Genomic DNA, 22,061 nt, shown 5'->3' with positions numbered 1-22,061 from the left:
TTAACCATGCCCTCAACCATAAGCTTAAATTTCTGTTTGAATGTGAAGAAAGCATGACTAGTTACATTCGATATCAATCAAAATCACTTAAAGATTAGATGAAAGAACAAACGAATGATTTTCTTACAAGTCAAATTTAACAACGTTAAATCGTCAACGGATTGATTGATTCATGATCATAAAAAGGAGAAATGCGTTTTTTCAACTTTAACACATAGTTTTACTTTAAAATAGATACTTCTTTTATTTTTTAAAAATACCAAGATGAAAGGGGGATTCGTTAACTAATTTCTTTTTAAAAACTTAGCTAATAATGGTGTCAAGAGATGAAATAGTGCGATCAATTTTTTTTTTTTTTTTTTTGAATGTGAGGGGTAAGGTTAACTATTCACACTGAACGAAATCTCGTGGTTAAAGGGTAATTTGGTCACTTAACATAAAATAGCGGGTTTTAGCTAGAAGTGGTGTGGAAATAGCGCCACTTTATAACAAAAATATAATCTAATATTAGTATTAATCATGGGAAACTTTTTGGGGGCAAAAAGGCAAGTGGGTCTGGCCCAAGAGGGGCCAGCATAGTTCGGCAGGTGGGGGTCTCAGCCTCAACATCTGAAAATTGGTCATCTTCATGGCGCGTCTGGTTCACAAGAATAACTATTTCCTTCCTTGTCTATTTCTCATGAGATACTTGTTCCTCTGATTGGTTCAAAAATGGTTTAGGGAAAAAGTTCCTGTGCGAATTTGTGTGGAAACTCTTTCACATGGATTTCCCAGTGTTCTCGGCGTGGCGTGATGCGTTAGCAAACTCTGGAACGAAATCAAATCAAATCCTCCCGGCTGTCCAAATCTTGGATTGAAGATCATTTTCCATTGTTTCGCATGACCAAAGAGTGTGTCGTGAGCTTGTTGTAAACAAATGTTCATGCCACACATGGCTTAGATTTCATATGCCCATATGCCCATCAGAAGTTTGTCCAAAGCGTTCTAGATTTAGTCCATTTGTTGGATCTGATAAAAATTTCAGCGAGGAGCCAACTGGTTGTGTTTGTTAATCTCAAGAGATATTGAGTTGGTTAAGACTCAATACCGAAATGTGTCTTATGTTGCTCAATTGGTGATCGAAAGTACAATGAATTCAATTTCCTAGGAGCCGGCCTGAGAGCTTTCTATCTCTACATAGAGATCTAGTACCCAATGACAGGGGAATATCAGGACATGTGAGATTAATTGTGAGACTTCTAAGAAGTTAGAACACTTCAGGCCCCCTAAAAAGGGATACACAACTCTTCCTCCAACATGGAGGAGAGACCATATAAAAATTATCAGTGGAAACCCAGAAATTGGGCTTGGCTAATGCAATAAAAATAAGAAAAAAAGAAAAAAAATTTGCAGTTCACCCTATAATTTTTTAGGCTTTTACTTGCCATATACTTCTCCAAGGGTATCTCACCTTCAAAGCCATCTGTCTTGCCTTCTTTTTTTGTCTGAGAGGGTCTTTCCTAGGCTTACAACCTGTTTTAACAACGTCAACCTTGACTATGTGGTGGTCTGAAGTGCCCTTAGATGAGATCACTGAGTATGAATTGGGCACAAACTTGTAAGGTGCCTCTGGAGATGCCCAGACGTAGTCCACACGTGTGCCATACTTGCACGTGCCTTGCACATCTGGCAAGAGCCAAGAGAAGAGATTAGACTCATGGGGAGTGTTACTTTTTCTTTTTATGGAGGCATGTGAGCTAGGTAGGACAAGGAGCACGTACTTTGACCTTTTGCAATGATGACCACAGGCTCACAATCCCCAGCAGAGTTCTTTGCATCAATGTAATCTTTCCCTTCAAAAACTTGGTTACTTCAACCTTTGGTGTGGGCTTCCCTATGTCCTCATAATACTACATAGGAAAGCAACATAGACAGTTTCAGAAGTACACAAACAGAAGAAAATAGCAACTTTTTTAATCAGGGTTTTTTTTCCAGAAAAGAGAAATTATGTTTCTTTTTCTTGAATTTACCTTGACAATGTCCATCCATCTAGAGATGGAGTAATCTGATTCATCCAGTGAGTTGAGGCCACCTGCAAGGATGTGAGGAGGGTCATATGACTGAACAATTGCTCTGATCTGCCTCATCCTCCAGAACTCATCCAGGTGGTCCAGCTGTGTGCAGTTGAAGCTAAGCTCTCCTGCCCATGGCACATCTATGGTGGCCTTCAACACATTCCTGGTCATCACCCACAAATCCAATCATGTCCACTGACACTGAGCTCATGTGGACTTGTGTTTGGGGATTTATGATTAGCCCGCCATGAGAGGACAACAATTTTAACATGATTCCACGGATAACATGACTTAATTGAGACGAAGATGATAAAAATCACTGAATTGGGACTCGAAACTCGGCACTACTTGAGCATATGATTACCTTGAACTTAAAATTTTCCCTTTCTATCCCTTCTGCGGGGATAGTTTGTTAATTTGAAAGGCACCAAATGGTGGGTCACGATGGGAGTGCAGTAAAACTGAAGTGAAGTTTCAGTTTCATCCCCGGGATGTGGCTACTCTTTAAGCTTCTAATCTTACTAAAAACAGAGCACAACTCCCTCTCAAGAGGTTAACAATAGCCAAAAATTCTACTTGCTGATATGTCAAATGACAGACTCAATTTTCCAGATAAGAAATTTGCTGATTGACCCCTCAAGCACTCAATTAAAATGCCAACACGGCAAGCGCTGCAGAGCACAAGATACCATGCTTTTCCTTGACCAATGCAATGATTTTAGGGAGGATGATAACGAGATGACTGAGCAAGCACCTGAAGTCGTCATCGTCAGCTATCTTCTGAACCCGCCACCGCTTGATTGGCCACCTCGACAGGATCGCGTTGCCATACTCAGGAGCCCAGCTCTCAGCAAACACGTAGTCCATTCCCAGAGCACTTGCCAGGTCGGAAAGCGGCCTCATTCCCTTCTCTTCCTCAGCCTTCACATCTTGCAATGCCAAAATGTCAGCGTTCACCTCCTAAGCACTTCTAAGATGCTCTTGCCACTCCTCAGATTCTCTTCGTGATTGCTCCTGGAATTTCCCAGGGCTAAGCTGTAGGGGAAACATATCGGTGATCTGACAGGGACTTTGCTTCGAGTGTTGGCACTGCTGGTGATCATGATCGGCGGGCTCTTGACATCATTCTCTTGAATGAAGCCAAGCAGCTTGCTATTGGCTATGGAGATCTCGTTCTCGGGCAGATTTATCGAGACCTTCAGATTCGACCTAGCAGGCCTACCGTTCACAGATGGGTGCAGAGGAGACTGCTTCAATATGCTCCTAGGCTGAGAATCAAGTCCTGGCTTCTGCTGATTATTACCAAACACGAAGTAATGTTCCTCTTCTTCTTCATGATCGAACACAGAGGTTTCATCGTGATTTGGGACGGCGGGCGCGAGAGAGAACATCGCTACGTTGAACGTTGCGACCCGGATCGGCCTCTCTGGGAAAGAGAAACTGAATTGGCCATTGTTCGAACTGTTCTTGGCACCTAGCGATTCACCGGAACGGACTCTTGAGCCAAATTTTCTCAATCTCTTGACGGCGATCTTTAGACGTGGCCGCTTCTTAATCAGCCTCCGCATTCTCGAGCAGAGAATCCGGACTTTTCGGCGTAGCACACTCAGTATGTGAGCTGAATGCTCAGTGCACAAAGCTTCATGGGCCATGTATCTGTTAAAGAAACAAAACGATGCTTTTAGCACATCATGAGCCCCTTTCTTCACAAGATTAGAGCAAACGAAAATCTTTGTTCATGGCAAGATTGAGGGTCATGAGAAAGATGATAAATAAGAGAGTTAGTAGAAAACAGATGAGGACATTGGACAAAGGTTGAAAAATGTTGTAAACGACAATGTTGAGGGGGAGAGAGATGGGGAGGGGGAGGGATATACCCACCAAACTCCAACTGCTCCAATGAAAAAGGTGGAGGCTTGAGTTTGACTATAAGCACGAAACTGTTGGGCTCCTTTTCCAAAGTACCAACTGCCACCAATCGCATGTGAACTTTTGAGCCCAAAACATAATAAATTTACATAATTGAGGATGGAAATTAGAAAATAGGTTCATGATTAAACGTAGAAGCAATGATCTTTGCGACCCCCTCAAAAGTTATACAGCTGGGAGGTCAGTTTTCATGTGTAGAACTTCAAGAACTCAAAAGAATTATATGACGACTTGGGCGAATATATTTGCAAATAAGACTAGGTTCTGTCCCTCGGTTTATGATCCTTCTAAGGAAAACACAACTTATGAGGAAAGGTCGAGCCAACGATGATTGTGGTCCGGAAAAGTTTGACTTATGTGTAGGATTGCTTGTCTTGGACGGTGGTGTGCGGTGTGTTAAGAAGTCATGTTTTCTTTTAGGGATCTTTTATTGGTGTTAAAGTGCGTAGGTTGAACCGAAATGAAGTCACCAAAACATGAAGAAAGCATGCGAATGTGTGGCCGTGAGTTGACTTTAGCGGTCCTTTGGAAAATGTTTAAAAAACAAAAGCTCCTCCTCGTCGTCGTCGTCGTTCTTCTTCTTCAACAGTGATGGGAAAATGAAGTGATTATGCGCCGGAGTGCTGCGATGTCTGGAAGTAGGAATGCCAATTCATGTTGTTGTCTGCAAACTATTTGTAATTACAACCTAAATTATCCGAGTGATATCACGAAAGAGTTAATTATGGCCATCATTCAAGGAGACCCTTGATTTCTGAAACATAAGCTAATTAGAGTCATTTACATACATAGTTACAAGTCTTCTGGAAGGAATACTCTATAGATATGTTTGAATATACATTTTGTGATTTATAACCACTTGCTCTATTTCACATGAGCCAAGTTGAGTATTTTGAGTAACCACACAAAGTAGAGCATCTCTCATTGATCCGAGACTCTAAAACATTACAAATTCCCTCAAGTTTAATGAACTGACATCCTTTTTAATGTTGGCTCGTATTGTGATATTACTCATATATTATGTGCGGTCTAGTTCATTCATATTACTTTTGCCATCTTACAAGTTTATTAAGAGCCATACATTGTCTACGCTCTCTCACCTGGTATGGCTTAGTCCATCCAAGAATCGCCCACCTATTGAAGGGGGTCCAACTCCGATATTCAACGTAGCAATTTGGCGTGTTCCATGAGGTTCAAGTGTTCAAAAAGAGTATCCCCTTGACCACACAAGACATATTTAAAGAATACGGTTCTTATGAATCACTAGAGAGTCTCTCTTCCATTGAGAGTGAGTTATCGTTCTTCAGATGTCTCCTTCAATCCAATATTGGATTCTCAAGCAGACAACTTTTGAAGATAAACTCCATACTATGTCATTCTTCTATAAAAAACAAATCGTCAGTGACGCATGCGGAGAATAGCAGTAGTTAAGGAACGTCGACCCACGACCAAAAACCATAAATTCTTGCAGGTACTTGCATCGGATTGAGACAGAGGACTGTAATCGTTTTGGGTAAACTAAGGACAATAGAAAATCCCCGCAAAGTACAACCCTCTTCAATCTACGCTCTCATGATAGGCTTGAGAAAACCGTGCTGTGTACCGACGCCAACTAATGCTTTCACGTCCTAATTGAGTTGCGATGCAAACAAGACTTCCAACTCTACATGGAAGTGATTTTTCAATGTTTGCCACAGCAAAATCATGAATTTCAAAAAAAAAAAAACTTCAGCACAAACTACAAAGTCGAATATAGGGTTCAGATGTCTGAGCACCAGACTCGACATCAAGGGGCCCACCAAGGAATTCGAGCCCAGATGTTGGGGATCAAGGCATGGCTACTGGGTTCCACGATAAGTTGATCACGAGCCTTGGTATTTCTATCCCAAAAAGCCCTGGTAAAAGTAGCCGGGTCATTTTACCCATGCTTCTCTCACTGGCTCCATAAATGTTAATATAATATGTATCATTTTTGTAAATTCTAATTATCCATTTCATCAACTTTTGCATTGTTTTCCTTACCAAAAAAATAAATAAATTTTGCATTGTTCTTCAAGGATCGCGTAATGCTTGTCTTTTCTTTTTATTAGATATATTTTATAATCCATAGATGATCTAGTTTAGTTAGATTGAGAGAGAGAGAGAGAGAGAGAGAGAGAGAGAGAGAGAGAGATTTTGAAGTCAAAGGCAGAGGCCTTTCTCTCCGATGGGTTCCGAAGCCAGCTCTAGGGGTCGGATTTTCCTCAAGCGAATCGGACATGGACATGAGCCTAATTGAAGCTGAGCGTGAAATGGGCTGCTAGGAAGCTGAGCGTGAAATGAGGTAACTTTGATGGACCCGGTCGAAAGCAAATGGCCGGATGGGCTGATATGATGGGCCGGCTTTGGTTCCTTGCAAGCTATAATATCCCAGTTGGACTCTCCTCTCCCTCTCTCTGTCTCATCCATTTATTTATTTGTTTTTCTTTTTTTTTTTGTTGTATTCATTTTTTATTTTTGCAAAAATGCATACTTTACCAGTCACAAAAATTCAGGCATCACCAATTGATAATTGCCACGGGAAGCTGAACTAATAAGAGTTTGTGCACAAAGTGTGTGCGCTAGAAAAGGTGAGTGACATGCATGAAATGTCTAATTATAGGATTTTACATAGCATAAATGTGCAGCTTTTGTTATTGCCCAATATAGGAAGGGATCTTAATGGAAATTTTTTTATTTAATTAGAGAATAAGAAATAAATAAATAAAGCAATAACGTAGAAGCATTACTCATAGGAAGCAAATAAATTTGAGAGATTAGTAAGGAGAGAGAAGTTCGCAAATCAAGGTGCAATTTTTTAGTAAAATAATAGTGAGAATGTTACGTGATAATAAGAAGAAGTGTTTCCAACTGAGAGATATAGTGATCACATCTGAATTTTAATAAATCAACCATGTTATCTAAGCATATAGAAATTTTTATTTTCACGAAAAGAATCTCCGTCCTAATATGGGCTGCATATGTATAAATATACATACATATATATGAGTAACTAATAAATTGCAGCTCACACCTCATAGATCCCCATAAAAGCTAACTAATATTCCCTAAGTTCATAACTTAAGTTCTAATATCAACTTTGTCATATCGCAAATGCATCCCAAGATTTAGAAAATGACTAGCTATCCTTTGGAAAATATAAAGGACGAAGCCTTTAACAAAATACAATAATTTTAAATAAATGTATTGACTCCGCAGAACCTTTCATTAAATAATAGTTATAACAAAATCCAGTGAGCCATGAATAATAAAAAGTTAGAAAGTAATTAATCCCCAGAATCGCTCTCCACGCGTATTAAAACTAAAAGATGAAAATTAATGCGATATTTAAAAAATTGGGAGAGTCGCTATCAAATTGATCTGAGTGCTGGAATAATTTTTGAAACTGCTTCCGAATAAGCTTAAAGAAACATAGCAAGATGAAAAAGGCCACATTCTTCTTAGAAAAAGAGACATGCAGGGAAATTTAATTTACTTAGGAAATTATGCACCAATAACTATACCTATTAAATAGGTTTAATTCTTGAGTAATAACAAATAACTTCGGAGGATTGATTGATATTGCATTTATCATGTGGTTACGACTTTTTAAGATGGTGAATATAGGATGACAATACCATAGAAAAATGTACAAAAATACACCGTAAGTGCTAAAACTTAGCACACACTAAAATGTCAAAACTTCCAAAAATACACGTAAGTGTTATTATTATTATTATTATTATTTTTTTGAAAATTGGGACATTTAAGTATCAATTTTGATGATGATAGCTAGAAATCTGATGTAACATTATTTTAAGAATAAATGTAGTCTAAGTGGCTCATCGGAGTTCCCTACTCAGCAATAAAAGTGCAAAATAATGTTGTTTTGCCCCAAAGTTAATTTTTAATATAAATATTAAATAAGTTAAATTAAAAACTAAATTAAAAAAAAAGAGGTTTTAGCAAAGCAACGAGGGCCTTTACATTCCTTGCCACCGTTGTTGCCGCTGTCATCACCGTCGCCTCCACCATTGTCGGAAGGGCTGATGACTGTGGGGTGAGGGTCGGCCGGTGTCGAGCCCTGGCCTTAGCCTGTTGTTGGCAAGGGCTTGTAGCCTTTTCCCAGGTTCAACGAGGGTTGTCGCTAGCTGGGGCAGGGTCATCTAGCCACGCCATAGTCGGCGACGGCCCTTGGGCCCTTTGGCCGAGGGCCGGCGACCCTTGCCAACGGTTGGCCATGGTCGCCGGCCACTAGTCGAGGCCCAATAACCTCGACTGACCACCGTCATGAGGCTTTTCTAGTGATGGTGGGGTGGCAGTAGCCGCAAGCTCTAATTGCATTGCCGCAACCCTTTTTTTGAAATTTATTTTAATTAATAATTATATTAAAAATTAAATTTTGAGATAAAACAACATCGTTTTGGGATATGATAGTCACATCAACGTTACAAGGATAATTTTTTTTTTTTGAAATAATTGCCATCTCAGTAAAAAATATTGCCGAAAAATGCTACGTCAGTATTTTGATCAGAATTTCTCGTTATTGACATTTAAATATCCCTTTCGTTTCCGACTGTAATATTTAAATATATTTTTTAGAAATTTTGATAGTTAAATGTTCACTTATATTGAATTTTGGCATTTGAAATTTTGGATACTATGGGAAATGCATTTGCCAACTTGGTTTTATTCTCCTTTGCTTTTGGGCCACGAAAATCGTCAGATAAAAACAAATTGATCAATAAATATCTATGTCACTTCAATGCTAGCATTGTCATTGCCCACGCAAGTGTCACAAGTCAGTCGATTAAGAACAATCATACACCTGTGCGGCCTTAGGATTATGATCCCAAGTTGGCCTCACGGACGCTTAGCTCACAAGAATGGAGTATGAGAGTGAAACACAAGAGTATTACTTGTGAACGAGAGAGTATGTACAGCTGAAGGGGAGGGTCCCTTCTTTATACAAGGACGAGTCTAATCTCAATCGTTGATCCTCTCTCCGATCCAATGGTGGCATTTGAATCTACATCATCGTTATAAGTCTATACATTAGGCTACTCGACGGCACTAGGCATATGGAAGGCTCAAGGGGCGTGTGTCGAAGAAATGGCAGGGGCCGCCCGACACGAGAGTTGGACGGTTACGGGCTTGTCCTGTGTTGCACATGGGTTGGTCAAGCACCGATCATGGGTCATTCATGGACCGGTCGTGGGCCGCTGTGACATCCCCGAATTTTCGACTGTCTCGAATATATGAAATGGGCATTCGCCAATACGCCATGGTCCATTTTCTCTCGAGTGATCATTCATGAGTTTACCAATCTATTGGGTGAAGCCGTTAAGGGATATAATCGTGGTAAAATCCCTAAAAACTACCCGGTAGGTTGGATCGGACTAAAATCGTGTTCGATCGATTTTAACCACAAAATAGAATTCGGTTTCGGGAATCGGACGTTCGAGCATGTCACGGTTCATGTATAGGACGTCATCTTGTCTTTTGGAGAAATTCCATCGAGTTCGGGATTTTTACGGAAAATCGTGTCGGGCAATTTGGAAAATGAACGGAAATTCGATTGGCCAATTTGAAGGGATTTTTTGGGATATGGTGTGAGTGAATTGATGAATAGAAGTTGTTTGGACTTTTTGAATTCAAATGGACCTCAACCGAATTTGTTTGTTCGAAAATCGGATTCTGAAGAAAAATGAATTAAAATTCGGAATCGAAGAAAACGGCCGTTTTGTTGCTAGAGATTTATTATTTGAGGGGAATTTTGTACAAGAAAGCAAGTGGGGATCAAGTACCTCAGCCTGGGAATTTTCAGGGTTCAAATTGGATTAGACAAGAGCATTTGAGACTAAGAAATTTTGATTATGAGACTTTCTTTTAATTTTTCCTTTCTATCTCTATTTTCCCTCTTTTGGCCGACTTCCCCACGCCCACTACTCTCTCTCTCTCTCTCCTCGTGCGAAATTTTCCCCCCACCGACGTCTCTCTCTCCCTGCCGTAACCCATTTCCCCTCCTCTCTCGATTGCTTTGATTTTAGTCAAAGCTCTCTATTTTTTCTGCTTTATTTGACCGATACTTTCATCCACACACTTCTATCTTCCTCTGCACGTCTTGGAGCTTCGGTCTTTGCTTTGCTTTCGTTCTTCTCTTTATTAGTCCGCCCGAAGTCTGCAGCATCACAGAAGGGAAGCCACGATCCACCGAGCGTTCCTCACGCAGCCATCCACCGAATTTCAGTCAACATCCTTGCAAGTAGAGCTCATTTGTTGACCGTGTGAAGCCCCCACTCACCCAGCAACAGCTTCAGTGTCGTGTCTTCATCTCCTGCCCCATTTGCTGCCACCGAAGACCCCTAGCAACGTCCACCGAAGCTTCCTCCTTCGAAGACTTTGCTGCCCGCGTGCGTCTCTTCCAGCTCTGCCACGTTCAGCCCACGTTCCACGGAGCCTCACGCCTGCATCGCCAGACCAAGCCCACCAACGACCGAAGCCCACCGGTTTTCTCTCCCTCTCGCTGTCCCCACGCGGGTCAACGAACCAACTACTTCTCCCATCTTTGACCGCGACACCCACCAACGGATGCCAGCAGCTGCTTCTGCCATCTTCGATCCTCCTGCCTCGCTTGCTGTCTCCATCTGGCCGTGTGAATCGCACGAAGCAAGCCGTGGATTCCAGTGTCTTCGGCCCACCAGCAGCCCAGTTGAGTCCAGAGAATTGAGTCAGCCAATTTCAGCCCTTGCCGCTCCTTTGCTCGGGCCCATCAGCCCAGCAAAATGAAGTCCAAGTTTTAAGCTCAGTCCACTCAAGTCTTAGCCCATCTTCACTTGGATCCAAGCCTGCAGCAGGCCCATCTTCAGCCCACACGATTTCAGCAATTCAGCCCAAGGAGTCAAGCTACAGCCCATGCGAAATTCAGCCTTTGGAGCCCAAGTCTACAAGTGTAGCCCATCTTCAGTTTTTGGCCCAAGTGAACCTCAGTCCAGCAGCCCAGTTTTTGAGGCCCAAGCCCATCAACCAAGTCCAGAATTTTCCGTGGGCTTGCAAGGCCTGTTGAGCCTGGCCCGAGTATTCGCCAACGCCACCGAAAGTTTGGATTTCGGCCGCCGTCGCGTCGTCGTCGCGGTGTCCCGATCCCCACTTTTAATTAAGTGAGTTTTACTCACTAATACTTTCTTAGTTTGCTACTTATGTTTAAGGGTTGACTAAATTTAATTAAGTGCAATTAGGTGGTTAGATTAGAGTAGATTAATGATTATTAGATAATTGTGATGCATGTTAGACAATTGAATTGTGCAATTAGCAAATAGAGACGTACTATTATTTATCAAATGCATCTCGGGATTTTTCCCGACCCGTTTCGGCTTCAATCGGCATTACAAGCCTAAATTGAATTTTTAGTATTTATTTATTAATTTTCGAAATTAATTACTTATTTATTTATTTTTCCAGAAATTCAACCTGGATGGTCGGTGACTGGAATTTCGTGCCGATTTCAGTGATGCTTTTTGTTTATTTAATTAAGCACTGGTTTGTGGAAATTGAGTGAGTTGATGAGTATGTGGGGATTTATCCCAAGATTGATCATGTCGTTGTTTAATTAAAAATTGATTGTGAGAGGTTGTGAGTTGAACCTCGAAAGCCGCCAAAGTATGGCTGTGTCGGTGGGACCGCGTTTTGCCACCGAATTTGGAATTGGTCGTGCCCGTTGGGCTGTAAATTGCCACCTGATAGAGGTCACGCTCGTTGGTTCGTAAATTGCCACCTGATAGAGGTCATGCCCATGGGGCTGTAAATTGCCACTCGATAGGGGTCGCGCATGATAAGACCGTAATCTACCACCTATTAAAGGTCGCGCCTGTTGGGTCGTAAATTGCCATTGATAGAGGTCGCGCCCGTGGGGCCGTAAATTGCCACCCGATAGGGGTCACGCCTGATAAGGCCGTAATCTGCCACCTATTAAAGGTCATGCCCATTGGGCCATAATTTACCACCTAAAGATAGATTGTGTCCTTTGGTCCGTAAGTTGTAGCCAAGAAATTTGATATGTTGTGCTCGTGAAGCCGTGAGTAAGATTTGAGACTGAATAAGGGAGACGACCGGGGAATGGTCGGATTGACATGAAATCGATTAGGTCGATTGATCAAGATATCAATCTGTGATGTGATTGCTTGGGTGCCTATTGAACTATGCTAAAATGCAGGTGGAATCTGAGGCCAAGGTAAGTCCTCTGACCCGTGCGTGCATAGGCAGCCCGGATAGCATATTAGTTTACTAATCGAATCTTAGGGGGTAGAATTTGCTGAGACGTAGTCTCATCTCGGTTGTGGGACAACATTTCAGGACCCTGATGAGGAGCCTGAGGAGAAAGAACCTAAAGAGGAGTACCTGGAGGAGAACCCCGATGATGATCTGAGTACAACTCGTATGAGGACTATGATCCCATCCTCTTTGTGAACCCTGTTTATAGGGGGTTGAGTGTGAGACTAGACCTTTGTGAATAGTATGGTAAAATACTTTGAGGTGTGGTTGTATAAAAGTTTGGTTGTGAATTTCAATATGAAAAATATAGCTCTACTTTTCTATCACATTATTTTATTGTCTGGGGGTTATAATTACTCCTGCATATGCATATTAAAATGAAAAGGGTCGGCGATACGTCATGGGATATCGCTTTTAAAATCGATCAAAGGTAAGGGATATGTGCGTGCCTGAGGATCGGGGCGTGACATCGCTTGTGGGCTAGCCCTTGTGTGTGACGCGGCCCCATCACAGACGGTCTTGGATCATGCTTCGTCTGTAGGTCGTGTCAATCTCCCCCACCTAATCGGGCGATGCCCTCGTCACGTTTGTGGTATGGAAGGTATTGATGTGTTTCTTGAACTGCCACAGAGTGTCGGACGGTTCCCAACTCGCTTCACTCTTAGGAAGGCCTTTCCATTGGACGAGGTATTCCTTCTTCGGCACATGATATTTCTTCCATATGATGCGATCCGCCAGATGCATTCAACATCCTAATCATAAGAGATTTTTGCTTCCATGGGCACCCGTTTCAATTCGCCTCAATTCAGGTCTTCCTCATCTACATGGAAAGGTTTTAGCATACTCACATGGAACATGGGGTGTATCTTGAGTTTGGTTAACAAGTCCAGCTTGTATGCAACCTTTCCGATCTGTTGCAACACTCGAAAGGAGCCTTCATAGCGACGGATCGGCCCTTTGTGCACGTTGCGATATTGAAGAACCAAGTGTAGCTTGGCCAACACCAAGTCTCCAACTTGGAATTCCACGTGCGGTCACTTCTTGTTGGCCCACTTTTTCATGCTCTTTGCAGCCTTACGTAGGCACGCTTGCGCTAAGTCCACATGTTCGTCCCATTCTTTGGTGAACTTGTAATCGGAGGGATTGCTACCTCGATATCTCAAGGCAATCGTGCTTGGTGTAAGCAGTTGCTGCCCTGTCACGATCTTGAATGGGCTTTGATTCGTGGACTCACTTCAGTGCAAGTTGTACGAGAATTGGGCCACGTCAATCAGCCGTGCTTAGTTCACTTGCGTGTTGCTCACGTAGTGCTAGAGGTAGATTTCTAGGAGTGCATTCACCTACTTCGTCTGATCATCAGTTTGGGGATGCAAGCTTGTGGAAAAGTTGAGGTTCGTTCCCAGCAACTTGAAGAGCTCGATCCAAAACCGCTTGGTGAATCGAGGATCGCGGTCACTCATGATCATGCATGGTATGCCCCAATACTTGATGAAGTGCTTGAGGAATAGCTTAGCTACTTCCTCGGCTAGACAATCTTTTGTGGCTAGTATGAATTTTTGTATTTGGAGAAACGATCTATGACGACCATGAGGGTCCAACATCCTTCGAACTTCGGCAAGTTCACGATGAAGTCCATGGAGGAGACACTCTCCCATGGATGCTCCGGGATAGGCAACGGTTTAAGGAGCCCTGCCAGTGACCATTGCTCTATCTTGTATTGTTGGCACACAAGACATGTCCGTGCATAGGCTTTGATGTTGTCCCGCATGTGTGGCCAATAGTAGTGATCCTCAATGAGTGCCATAGCGCGGTGGATTTCTGGATGACCCACCCATTTAGAATCATGGCACTCGTGCAAGATTTCCTTCTTGAGTTTCCGGTGGACCAGCACATAGAGTTGTTGTCCCTTGGTGTAGAAGAGATCATCCTCGCACCGGAATCGCCTTGTCTTGCCTTCTCGAGAGTACTGAAGGAGGGCTTGGGCCGTTCGGTCATGCTTTAATCCCTTCTTAATGTGATCGATCCATGGATAGTTTAGTCGACTCATCATACTGACCAGTTGCAACTTTCGACTTAATGCATCGGTCACAGAGTTAGACTTTCCAAGCTTATATTCTAGTACATAGTCAAACTCGGCTAAGAAATCTTGCCACCGAGCTTGCTTTGGGTTGAGCTTCTTTTGTGTTTGAAAGTAGCTTGTGGCCACATTGTCAGTCTTTATGATGAACCGAGATCCCAAGAGATAGTGCCTCCATGTACGAAGGCAATGCACCACCGCGGTCATCTCTTTCTCTCGGACCGTGTATTGTCGCTTGGTATCGTTTAGCTTCTGAGACTTGAAGGCAATCAAATGCCCCTCCTGCATAAGGACACCACCAATAGCAAAATTAGAAGCATCGGTTTCTATCTCGTGTGGCTTGGCGTGGTTAGGCAACACGAGCACTGACTTTTCGGTCATGGCTCGCTTTAACTGATCAAATGCCTCTTGACACTAGTCTGTCCACTCCCATGACCTTTCTTCAGAACGTTCGTGATTGGCATGGTGAGGCTCGAATATTCCTAGATGAAGTGCTGGTTATAGTTTGTGAGACCAAGGAAGGATCTCAATTCTGTCACCTTGGTCGGCAGCTCCCATTTAACGATGGCATGAATCTTGGCCACGTCTATCCGCATTCGTCCACCCCTAACGATGTGCCTAAGGAAAGGGACTTCATTTTGCGCAAAAGCGCATTTCTCCTGCTTTATGTACAGGTCATTTTCCCGCAAGACCTGAAAAACTCACCTCAAGTGCTTGATGTGTTCCTTGAGCGTCCGGCTATACACGACAATATTGTCGAGGTAAACCATAATGAACCGATCATTGAATGGATGTAGTACCTTGTTTATAAGAGTGCATAACGTGGCTGGTGCATTTATCAAGCTAAAAGGCATGACGAAGAACTCGTACGATCTATAACGAGTTATGCGCGCGGTTTTGACACTTGAGGTGTTCGCGCCTCGAATCAAGATGTATCTATAGGCTTCTTTAGCAAATTTACAATCTTTTATTTATTTTAGCGTAGTTTGCAAAGGTGACAAAGTACGTGGGCCAAGACCATTTCGACCGTGTTTATGTTGGTTGTAGTGCAGGTGCGCGCGATCAATTGTCCATATAAATTTGACAAGATCTGAAAAGATCATACAATATTCTTTTTATTCCTTTTCTTTCATGTCGGTCTCTATGACCTCCTTATTCTATTATTCAACAACCTTATTAAGCCTTTGCCTTCTTACCTTTGGTTAGTACTGCTCTGGGTCTCTGAATCGGGAATTTATCGTAGGTTCCATAAAAAACATCCATTGTGCACTCACCTGTGGAACCAACTTTAGATTAATTGTTTTTTTTTTTTCTTTACGACCAGTAAGGTTTTATCGATGTCATAAAAGGAAGATGAGCTACCCTGCTACATGCTGAAGTCATACAACTTAAACAAGACCAAAATGCTAACATAACAGCTTGTAGTTGCCCGAAGACATTCGTGCAATAACAACAGCATTCTTAAGAAGTCTTCCTTGGACAGGTTTATGGATCTTGACAAAATAAGATCAGCGCTTATATACTTAGGGTAATTATATGTTGAAGTTATATTCACGAAAATCTCACTTCTTGTGCTGGTTTTTGGTACATGACATCATGTCTTGCCATTTCCTTTATTACCAGTCAATAACTAGTTACTATGGATAATATTCCAAATACATCACACTCTACGTTTCTTAGGTACCACTTTCAAAGGATGGAGCTTCCTTAGTGTTATTCCGATCCGCTCTCTCATGTCTAGGGTCTCTGGAGTCAAACCACCACCTAATTCCCAATTGAAATGGTAAAGCAACGTTGCAAGACCCAGATGAAGCACCCTATGCGCCAATGAAAGTCCGATGCACATTCTTCTGCCTGATCCAAATGGAATTAGCTCGAAGTTTTGACCCTTGAAGTCAGTGTTAGATCCTAAGAACCTCTCTGGTTTGAACGCCAATGGGTCCTCCCAAGCATCCGGGTCTCTTCCAATTCCCCACACATTCACGAAAACCTGTGTATCTTTGGGTATATCAAATCCCATGAAATTGGTTTCCTTTAGAGCATTTCGTGGGACAAGAAAAGGCAATGGTGGATGCAATCTTAGGGTTTCCTTCACCACAGCTTGCAAAAACGGCATTTTTTCCGTGTCATTTTCTTCGAGCTTTCTCGTCAACCCCACTACCTGGTCAATCTCATCTTTGGCCTTTTTCATGGACTCGGGTTGGCGGAGTAGCTCCGCCATCGCCCACTCGATGGTGCTGCTTGTAGTCTCTGATCCAGCGAAAAACATTTCCTACACCATCAAGAAGACCCATTTAGTATACTATCGTGTCTAGCTAGAATATCACTAATATTGATTCTTGTGCCATCATTAAAAAATTCTATCTAGCTTGAAAATCACTCTCTTGAATCGTCGAGTTAATAGTAAAAGTTCTCGCGCTTCACCTGATAAAAAAATCCTGATCAAATATAGCGATTCCTATACTTCGAATTGACAAACAAATGTTAAGAGTGCCGACAGATTCACAAAAGAATTACTCATTTTGTGTTCCAATTTGAATAAGATTGTCGATCTCAATCCAACCTCTTCTATAGGCTTAAGACTTGTTTACTAAGGTCCAATGATACCTTCCACAATTGAAATAGCCTTTTCAACAACTACTTACTATTTATGAAAAAACATTTAACACTTTGAGTTTTTAGGGAACATTGCATAACAAAAAGTTGATACTAGTATATAGATTTTATCATTCTATCCCGGTTTGGCCAATCCCCACTCATTTCATATAACTAGCTTGAATGCTCTAGGAAAACACAAGATTGATTTACAGTTTATTTAAGGGTTGCGCTATTTCCACCCTCATATAACTAACTCCACCCTATTTTTCATTAAAAAAGCAAAATTGCCCTCAACCATAAAATTGCAATTTAAAGTGGTAGACCCAAATATATTCACTTTCCTTCTTTTTCATTCTTATTATATTTTTATTTAGAATCTAGTCACGATAGTTAAACTTTTCACATGTTTTTTTTTGTTTATTTAATATGGTTATAATGTGTATATTGAAGGCATTTTGTTTTTATTTTTAAATTTTACTTCTGCAGAATAAGTTACATCGAATTTTTTTTTCCAAGAAACCTAATTTTACATTGTTGAGCAAATGCATGGATTAATTGTCATATATAATCTAGAGTTTAATATAGACAATTTTTCTAAACAATCTCATCTTCATAAAATTTTACTTTTGTTATGTATATCACCATCAAACCCTTTCTTATTAGGTCTTTTTGTTGTTTTTTTTGTTTTTTGTTTTCCAGAAACACTTCATGGATGATATTAATTTTTGTTATTCCTATTTGATGAGATTTCACTTGAATTTTTGAAAAGACATTTCTTATTTAATAAGAATTGTGATTTAATTACATTTTACCTTTTAAATTTTCACATTGGAGAATGTAATTATGATTTTACTTCGAAAATTCCTTATAGGTTTTTTTTTTTTTTTTCTTTTTCCTATTGATCATCCCATTATATGTATACGTGAACAAAGTGATAAGAAATGATTTAATGGTGACATGCACAACAAATTTTAAAGTTTATAAACAAGTTATTGCATTAAAAAAGTGCATGTGTTAAAATTTTTCTAGTCGATTAATCAACAAATTTTTTAGACAACATTGAAAAGAATTTGATTTAATGAAAATTTTCTTTACGAGTAATTTAATTTGTACATAAGTAAATTGTAATAATATAGTAAAAACATAGTGCCTTTAATATACATAGAATATCCACAATAAACCAAAACAAAACTTGCTAAATCTTGATTATGATAAATAGATCCTACATAGAAGAAGAAAAACCAGAAAAAGAAGGAAAGTGAATAAGTTTGAGCCACCACTTTAAATTGCAATTGAATATTACGAACCATTTTGTCTTTTTGGTGAAAGTGGACGGATTTAGTCATATAAGGGGCGGAAATAGAGCCATCCTCATTTTAATATTAACTACTAAAATTTCTCTTTGACGTGTGATGTGATCTTACTTGTTTAAATGTCACTTAAGTTTACCACACCGCTTAATAAACCAAAACGAAACATGTTAAATTTTGATAATGATAAAGTGAAAATATAGTGCCTTTAATATACATGGGATATCCACAACAAACTAAATGAAACATGTTAAATCTTGATTATGATAAATGGTTCCTACATAGGAGAAGAAAACCTAGAAAAAGAAGGAAAGTAAATAAGTTTGAGCCACCACTTTAAATAGCAATTGAATGACTAAGATAAATTTTACCTTTTTGGTGAAAAGTGGTTGGATTTAGTATATAAGGGGTGGAAATAGCGTCTCACTTATTTTAATATGAACTAGTAAAACTTGTCCTTGATCTTACTTGTTTAAATGTCAATTAAGTTTACTGCACAACTTAATAAACCGAATTTGATCTAATATCTCTAAGATGGTAATCTATGATCATGCCTTTTGGCCGTGTTAGACGTGGAAGGGAGGAGCAAACTCACCAGAATGATTATGTTTACGTTCTGGGAAGAGATTTTGCGAGGGCCTTCTTTTCCATCGCCCTCATAATCCAATAACGCGTCCAAGAAGTCATTTGTCGTTCCCATCTCTCCCCTGAGCTTTCGCTCCTCCAACCTCTCTTTTACAAAACCTTCAGCAATCTTCATGGCTCGACCCATGTCCTTCGCCATGCTTGCCTTGATCCCCTGCGGGTCCAACCATTTCAACCACGGCATGAAGTCGGCTACGTTAGGCTTGCCGGCCCACTCCATGAACCGGTTCATGGCGTCATAGAACTCGGCCCCGTCCTTTGATTTTGGGTCCAATAAATCTCGCGAGAGAACCATGTTGCCCACCACATTAAATGCCAGGAGAAAGAGGAAGCGGGATAAGTCGATTCCTTGCTCTTCATAAAATGATTTTTTTTTTTTTACGATTAATTATAATGAGAGGCTGTATAGCAGCACGTAACATATTAGACATGAAAAAAATTTATAGCACCAAGTTGCGCAACTAGTTAAAAAGAGGGATATAGTCGAATCGACCTCTAAGCTATTCTTGAGCTCCACTTGACTTACTATGAATGCTGCAATGTTCAACACGAAAGGTCGAATTTTTTAAGCTCAGGTCAAACTTAATAAAGTGCTTCTAAGCTTGGTTTCGACTCTACTTCACTAACAAAACTAAATTAGCATCTAAACTCTTAAAACTTCAAGCTGACTACAAATAAAATTAAGTGGAAAGTTTACTTATGCATGCTTTTTGAAATTTATAGAGATGTACTTGATAAATGCAACGAAAGATATATAAGACCCAACTTCTTGATCATGCTCGAGTTTGGGTCAATTAAATGATGAAGCTACACGAGCTTGACATAATTCAACAGTAGAGTCACTCTACTTCAACTCAAATTTGAAAAGAATGAAAGCGAGTTCGACTAAATAACATATTTAATCCCAATATCTCTTGGTAACTTGAGTTATTTACACTAGTATTTAATTTGTTGACTTTGTCTACAGTACACAAAGCAAAGGGACAAAAGTATCAGCGGCCCCTAAACCTTTACAGAAAGTTTAGTTAGATCCTTAATTTTTTTTGTATAATTAATTCCGTAAATGATATACTTTCATGTCCGATATGGTCCTTTCATTAAAAAGAAGACAAAAATTCAGACGTGGGAGTTAAGTACCGTTAAATGCTAACATGGTATCCTACGTGACATATAAAAAACTTAAAAATAGAATAACACAAAATTCATAACCAAGGAAATTATAAACAAAATAAATATAAAAAAATGAAAAATAAGGAAATTTGAAAAAAAGAAAAGAAAAGAAAAGAGAAACGAAAACACAGAAGTCTCGTTAGTGAACTAGGGCAGACGTCCGTGAATTGTGGCTATACTGAATTAGGGACGGAGGCGACTCGTTGCCGGTGGTCGTGCGACCTGTCGAGGTGACGCCGATGTCACGCCACCTCAAAGGGATTTAGCCTGAGGTGGCGCATGGGTGCTTGGATGGGAGGTGGAGGTCGCAGACAGCAAGCACTGCATGACCCATGTCGTGCCTCGAAACTGCCACCCGCCCTAGCCAGACAGCCCTCCATACCCTTGTGCATAATTTATTAGTTAGATTTTTTATTTTCTTATTTTTCTTATCCATATCAGCACTATATTTAAAAATAATTCATGTCACTGAATAAGTTAGTATAATCAGTGCTAGGGCGACATTCCTCATAATCATTCTATCTACGTATCTATGAGGAGGGTCAACTCTAATTAGAAGATGTATAATTTCGAGGACTAAATTTGCAAACAAAAAAGATTCTGGAACCTAATTGAACATCTTACAAAAGTTGACAAACCATGGTTCCTTTATCCCTGAAAAACAGGCCCACTATTATATTTTTTTGAGTTAAATCTAGTTGCAAGTTGTATTCTTTACTGAAATACATTATTTTGACGGAATGGTTGTAGAAGTCTTAACATGTCTTAATCATTGATTTTACCTATATTAATAATCGACATGTGGTTGTGACACTAGTAGAAATATCGTGTAGGTTATATGATTTTGGTTTTACCTTGATACTATAGAAGAAGCTTACGAAACGTTCCCCACTCCCTCCTTTCTTTGGAAAAAATAAAAGAAAAGAAAGTCAAAAGTAACACCAAGCACGTAAGAAATAACCTGTTGTTAATTGTTTAGCCGCCATTTCTTCCTCTAAATACACGATCATGCTGTCGACGCACTTCTGCCTGAGATGGGCCGTCTCGTTGATGCGCTTGGTCGTGAGGAGCTCTGCAGAGCAGAGACGTCGGAGAACGCGCCAGTAGCCGCCGTAACGACCCACGGCGAGCGAGCCTTGGTCGTAGCCGAGAGCCGTCAATGCATGGGGACACTTGCGGTCCGCGAATGCCAAGTCGTGGCCCTTGAAGAACTCTGCGGCGGCCTGAGCTGATTGGATCACCATGGTGTTCACAGAACCGAGCTTCAACCACGTGACAGGCCCGTGCTCGGCTCGGAAGCTGTGGAGGTTCTGGTGCGGCATGATCCCGAGGTCGAGGATGTTGCCGATCACGGGCCATGCGGGTGGCTGAGGGGGGAGCTTGGTGCGCTTCCAACGGTTGAGAAGGAAGAATAGAAGTGCCGGGAGGAGGAGGCCGAGCCAAAAGGGCGAAGTAGGGCAGTACTCCATTGGCCAAGCTTTCAGCTATTGCTCACCTTGCACCTATGCGATTATTGCGTGGAAAACAGGGTATAAATATACACTATTATCCTCTTCACTTCACGAGAAACCAACCCAATACAATAAAGAAAAAGAAATATATGCCGTCCACATTATAAAAAGGAAAAAAAAAAAAAAATCTTTTGGCTACGAAATGGAGTAAACGTGCTGGTCATGTTGATTCTCGTACATCTATTTCATCGAATTAGCTAAAAGTAGATTCTTCGTTTTAATAATTTCAATATTGGTCCAACAACTTACGCGAATTATGCAATCAAATCTTGTACTTAATTCATGCAACTGAGTCTTATAACTTAAGTTTGGTATTCAATGTAATCTCCGGCTACCAAAGATCGAAAATTCCTGTCAAAATTATGATGTCTTGTTCCATCTTGAATTTCATGGACTGCTTTATCAACTTATTTGTCCTAAAAAATCAAAAAATTATGCACTTACTTTTGCCTTAGTAAGATGGCATGTCATTTTTCTA

At 40.7% G+C, this 22,061-nt stretch overlaps 1 protein-coding gene and 1 pseudogene across 1 annotated transcript; both read right to left on the bottom strand.

Annotated features, from left to right (window-relative positions):
- Positions 1 to 1,195: 1,195 nt before the first annotated feature.
- LOC120290273 lies at positions 1,196 to 3,896 on the bottom strand (annotated as a pseudogene).
- A 12,020-nt stretch (positions 3,897 to 15,916) lies between these two features.
- Positions 15,917 to 21,562, bottom strand: LOC108957455 (iridoid oxidase). Its single transcript, XM_039306044.1, has 3 exons — positions 21,034 to 21,562; positions 18,853 to 19,250; positions 15,917 to 16,621 (listed from the first exon to the last, which is right to left on the bottom strand). The coding sequence occupies exons 1-3, from the start codon at positions 21,539 to 21,541 to the stop codon at positions 16,010 to 16,012; spliced, it is 1,518 nt and encodes a 505-aa protein (XP_039161978.1). The 5' UTR covers positions 21,542 to 21,562; the 3' UTR covers positions 15,917 to 16,009.
- Positions 21,563 to 22,061: the final 499 nt, after the last annotated feature.

This window comes from Eucalyptus grandis, chromosome 2 (assembly GCF_016545825.1).
Source record: "Eucalyptus grandis isolate ANBG69807.140 chromosome 2, ASM1654582v1, whole genome shotgun sequence".
Lineage (NCBI taxonomy): Eukaryota > Viridiplantae > Streptophyta > Magnoliopsida > Myrtales > Myrtaceae > Eucalyptus > Eucalyptus grandis.
Note: the sequence above shows the minus strand (reverse complement) of the source record. Positions and strands in the feature narration are given on the sequence as shown.

Excerpts from the sequence above, each read along its gene's own strand:
- LOC108957455 (XM_039306044.1), bottom strand. The coding sequence starts at position 21,541 with ATGGAGTACTGCCCTACTTCGCCCTTTTGGCTCGGCCTCCTCCTCCCG. Across the intron at positions 19,251-21,033 it reads GGCTAAACAATTAACAACAG|GAATCGACTTATCCCGCTTC; the intron begins GTTATTTCTTAC and ends ATGAAGAGCAAG. Across the intron at positions 16,622-18,852 it reads ACGTAAACATAATCATTCTG|GAAATGTTTTTCGCTGGATC; the intron begins GTGAGTTTGCTC and ends TTGATGGTGTAG.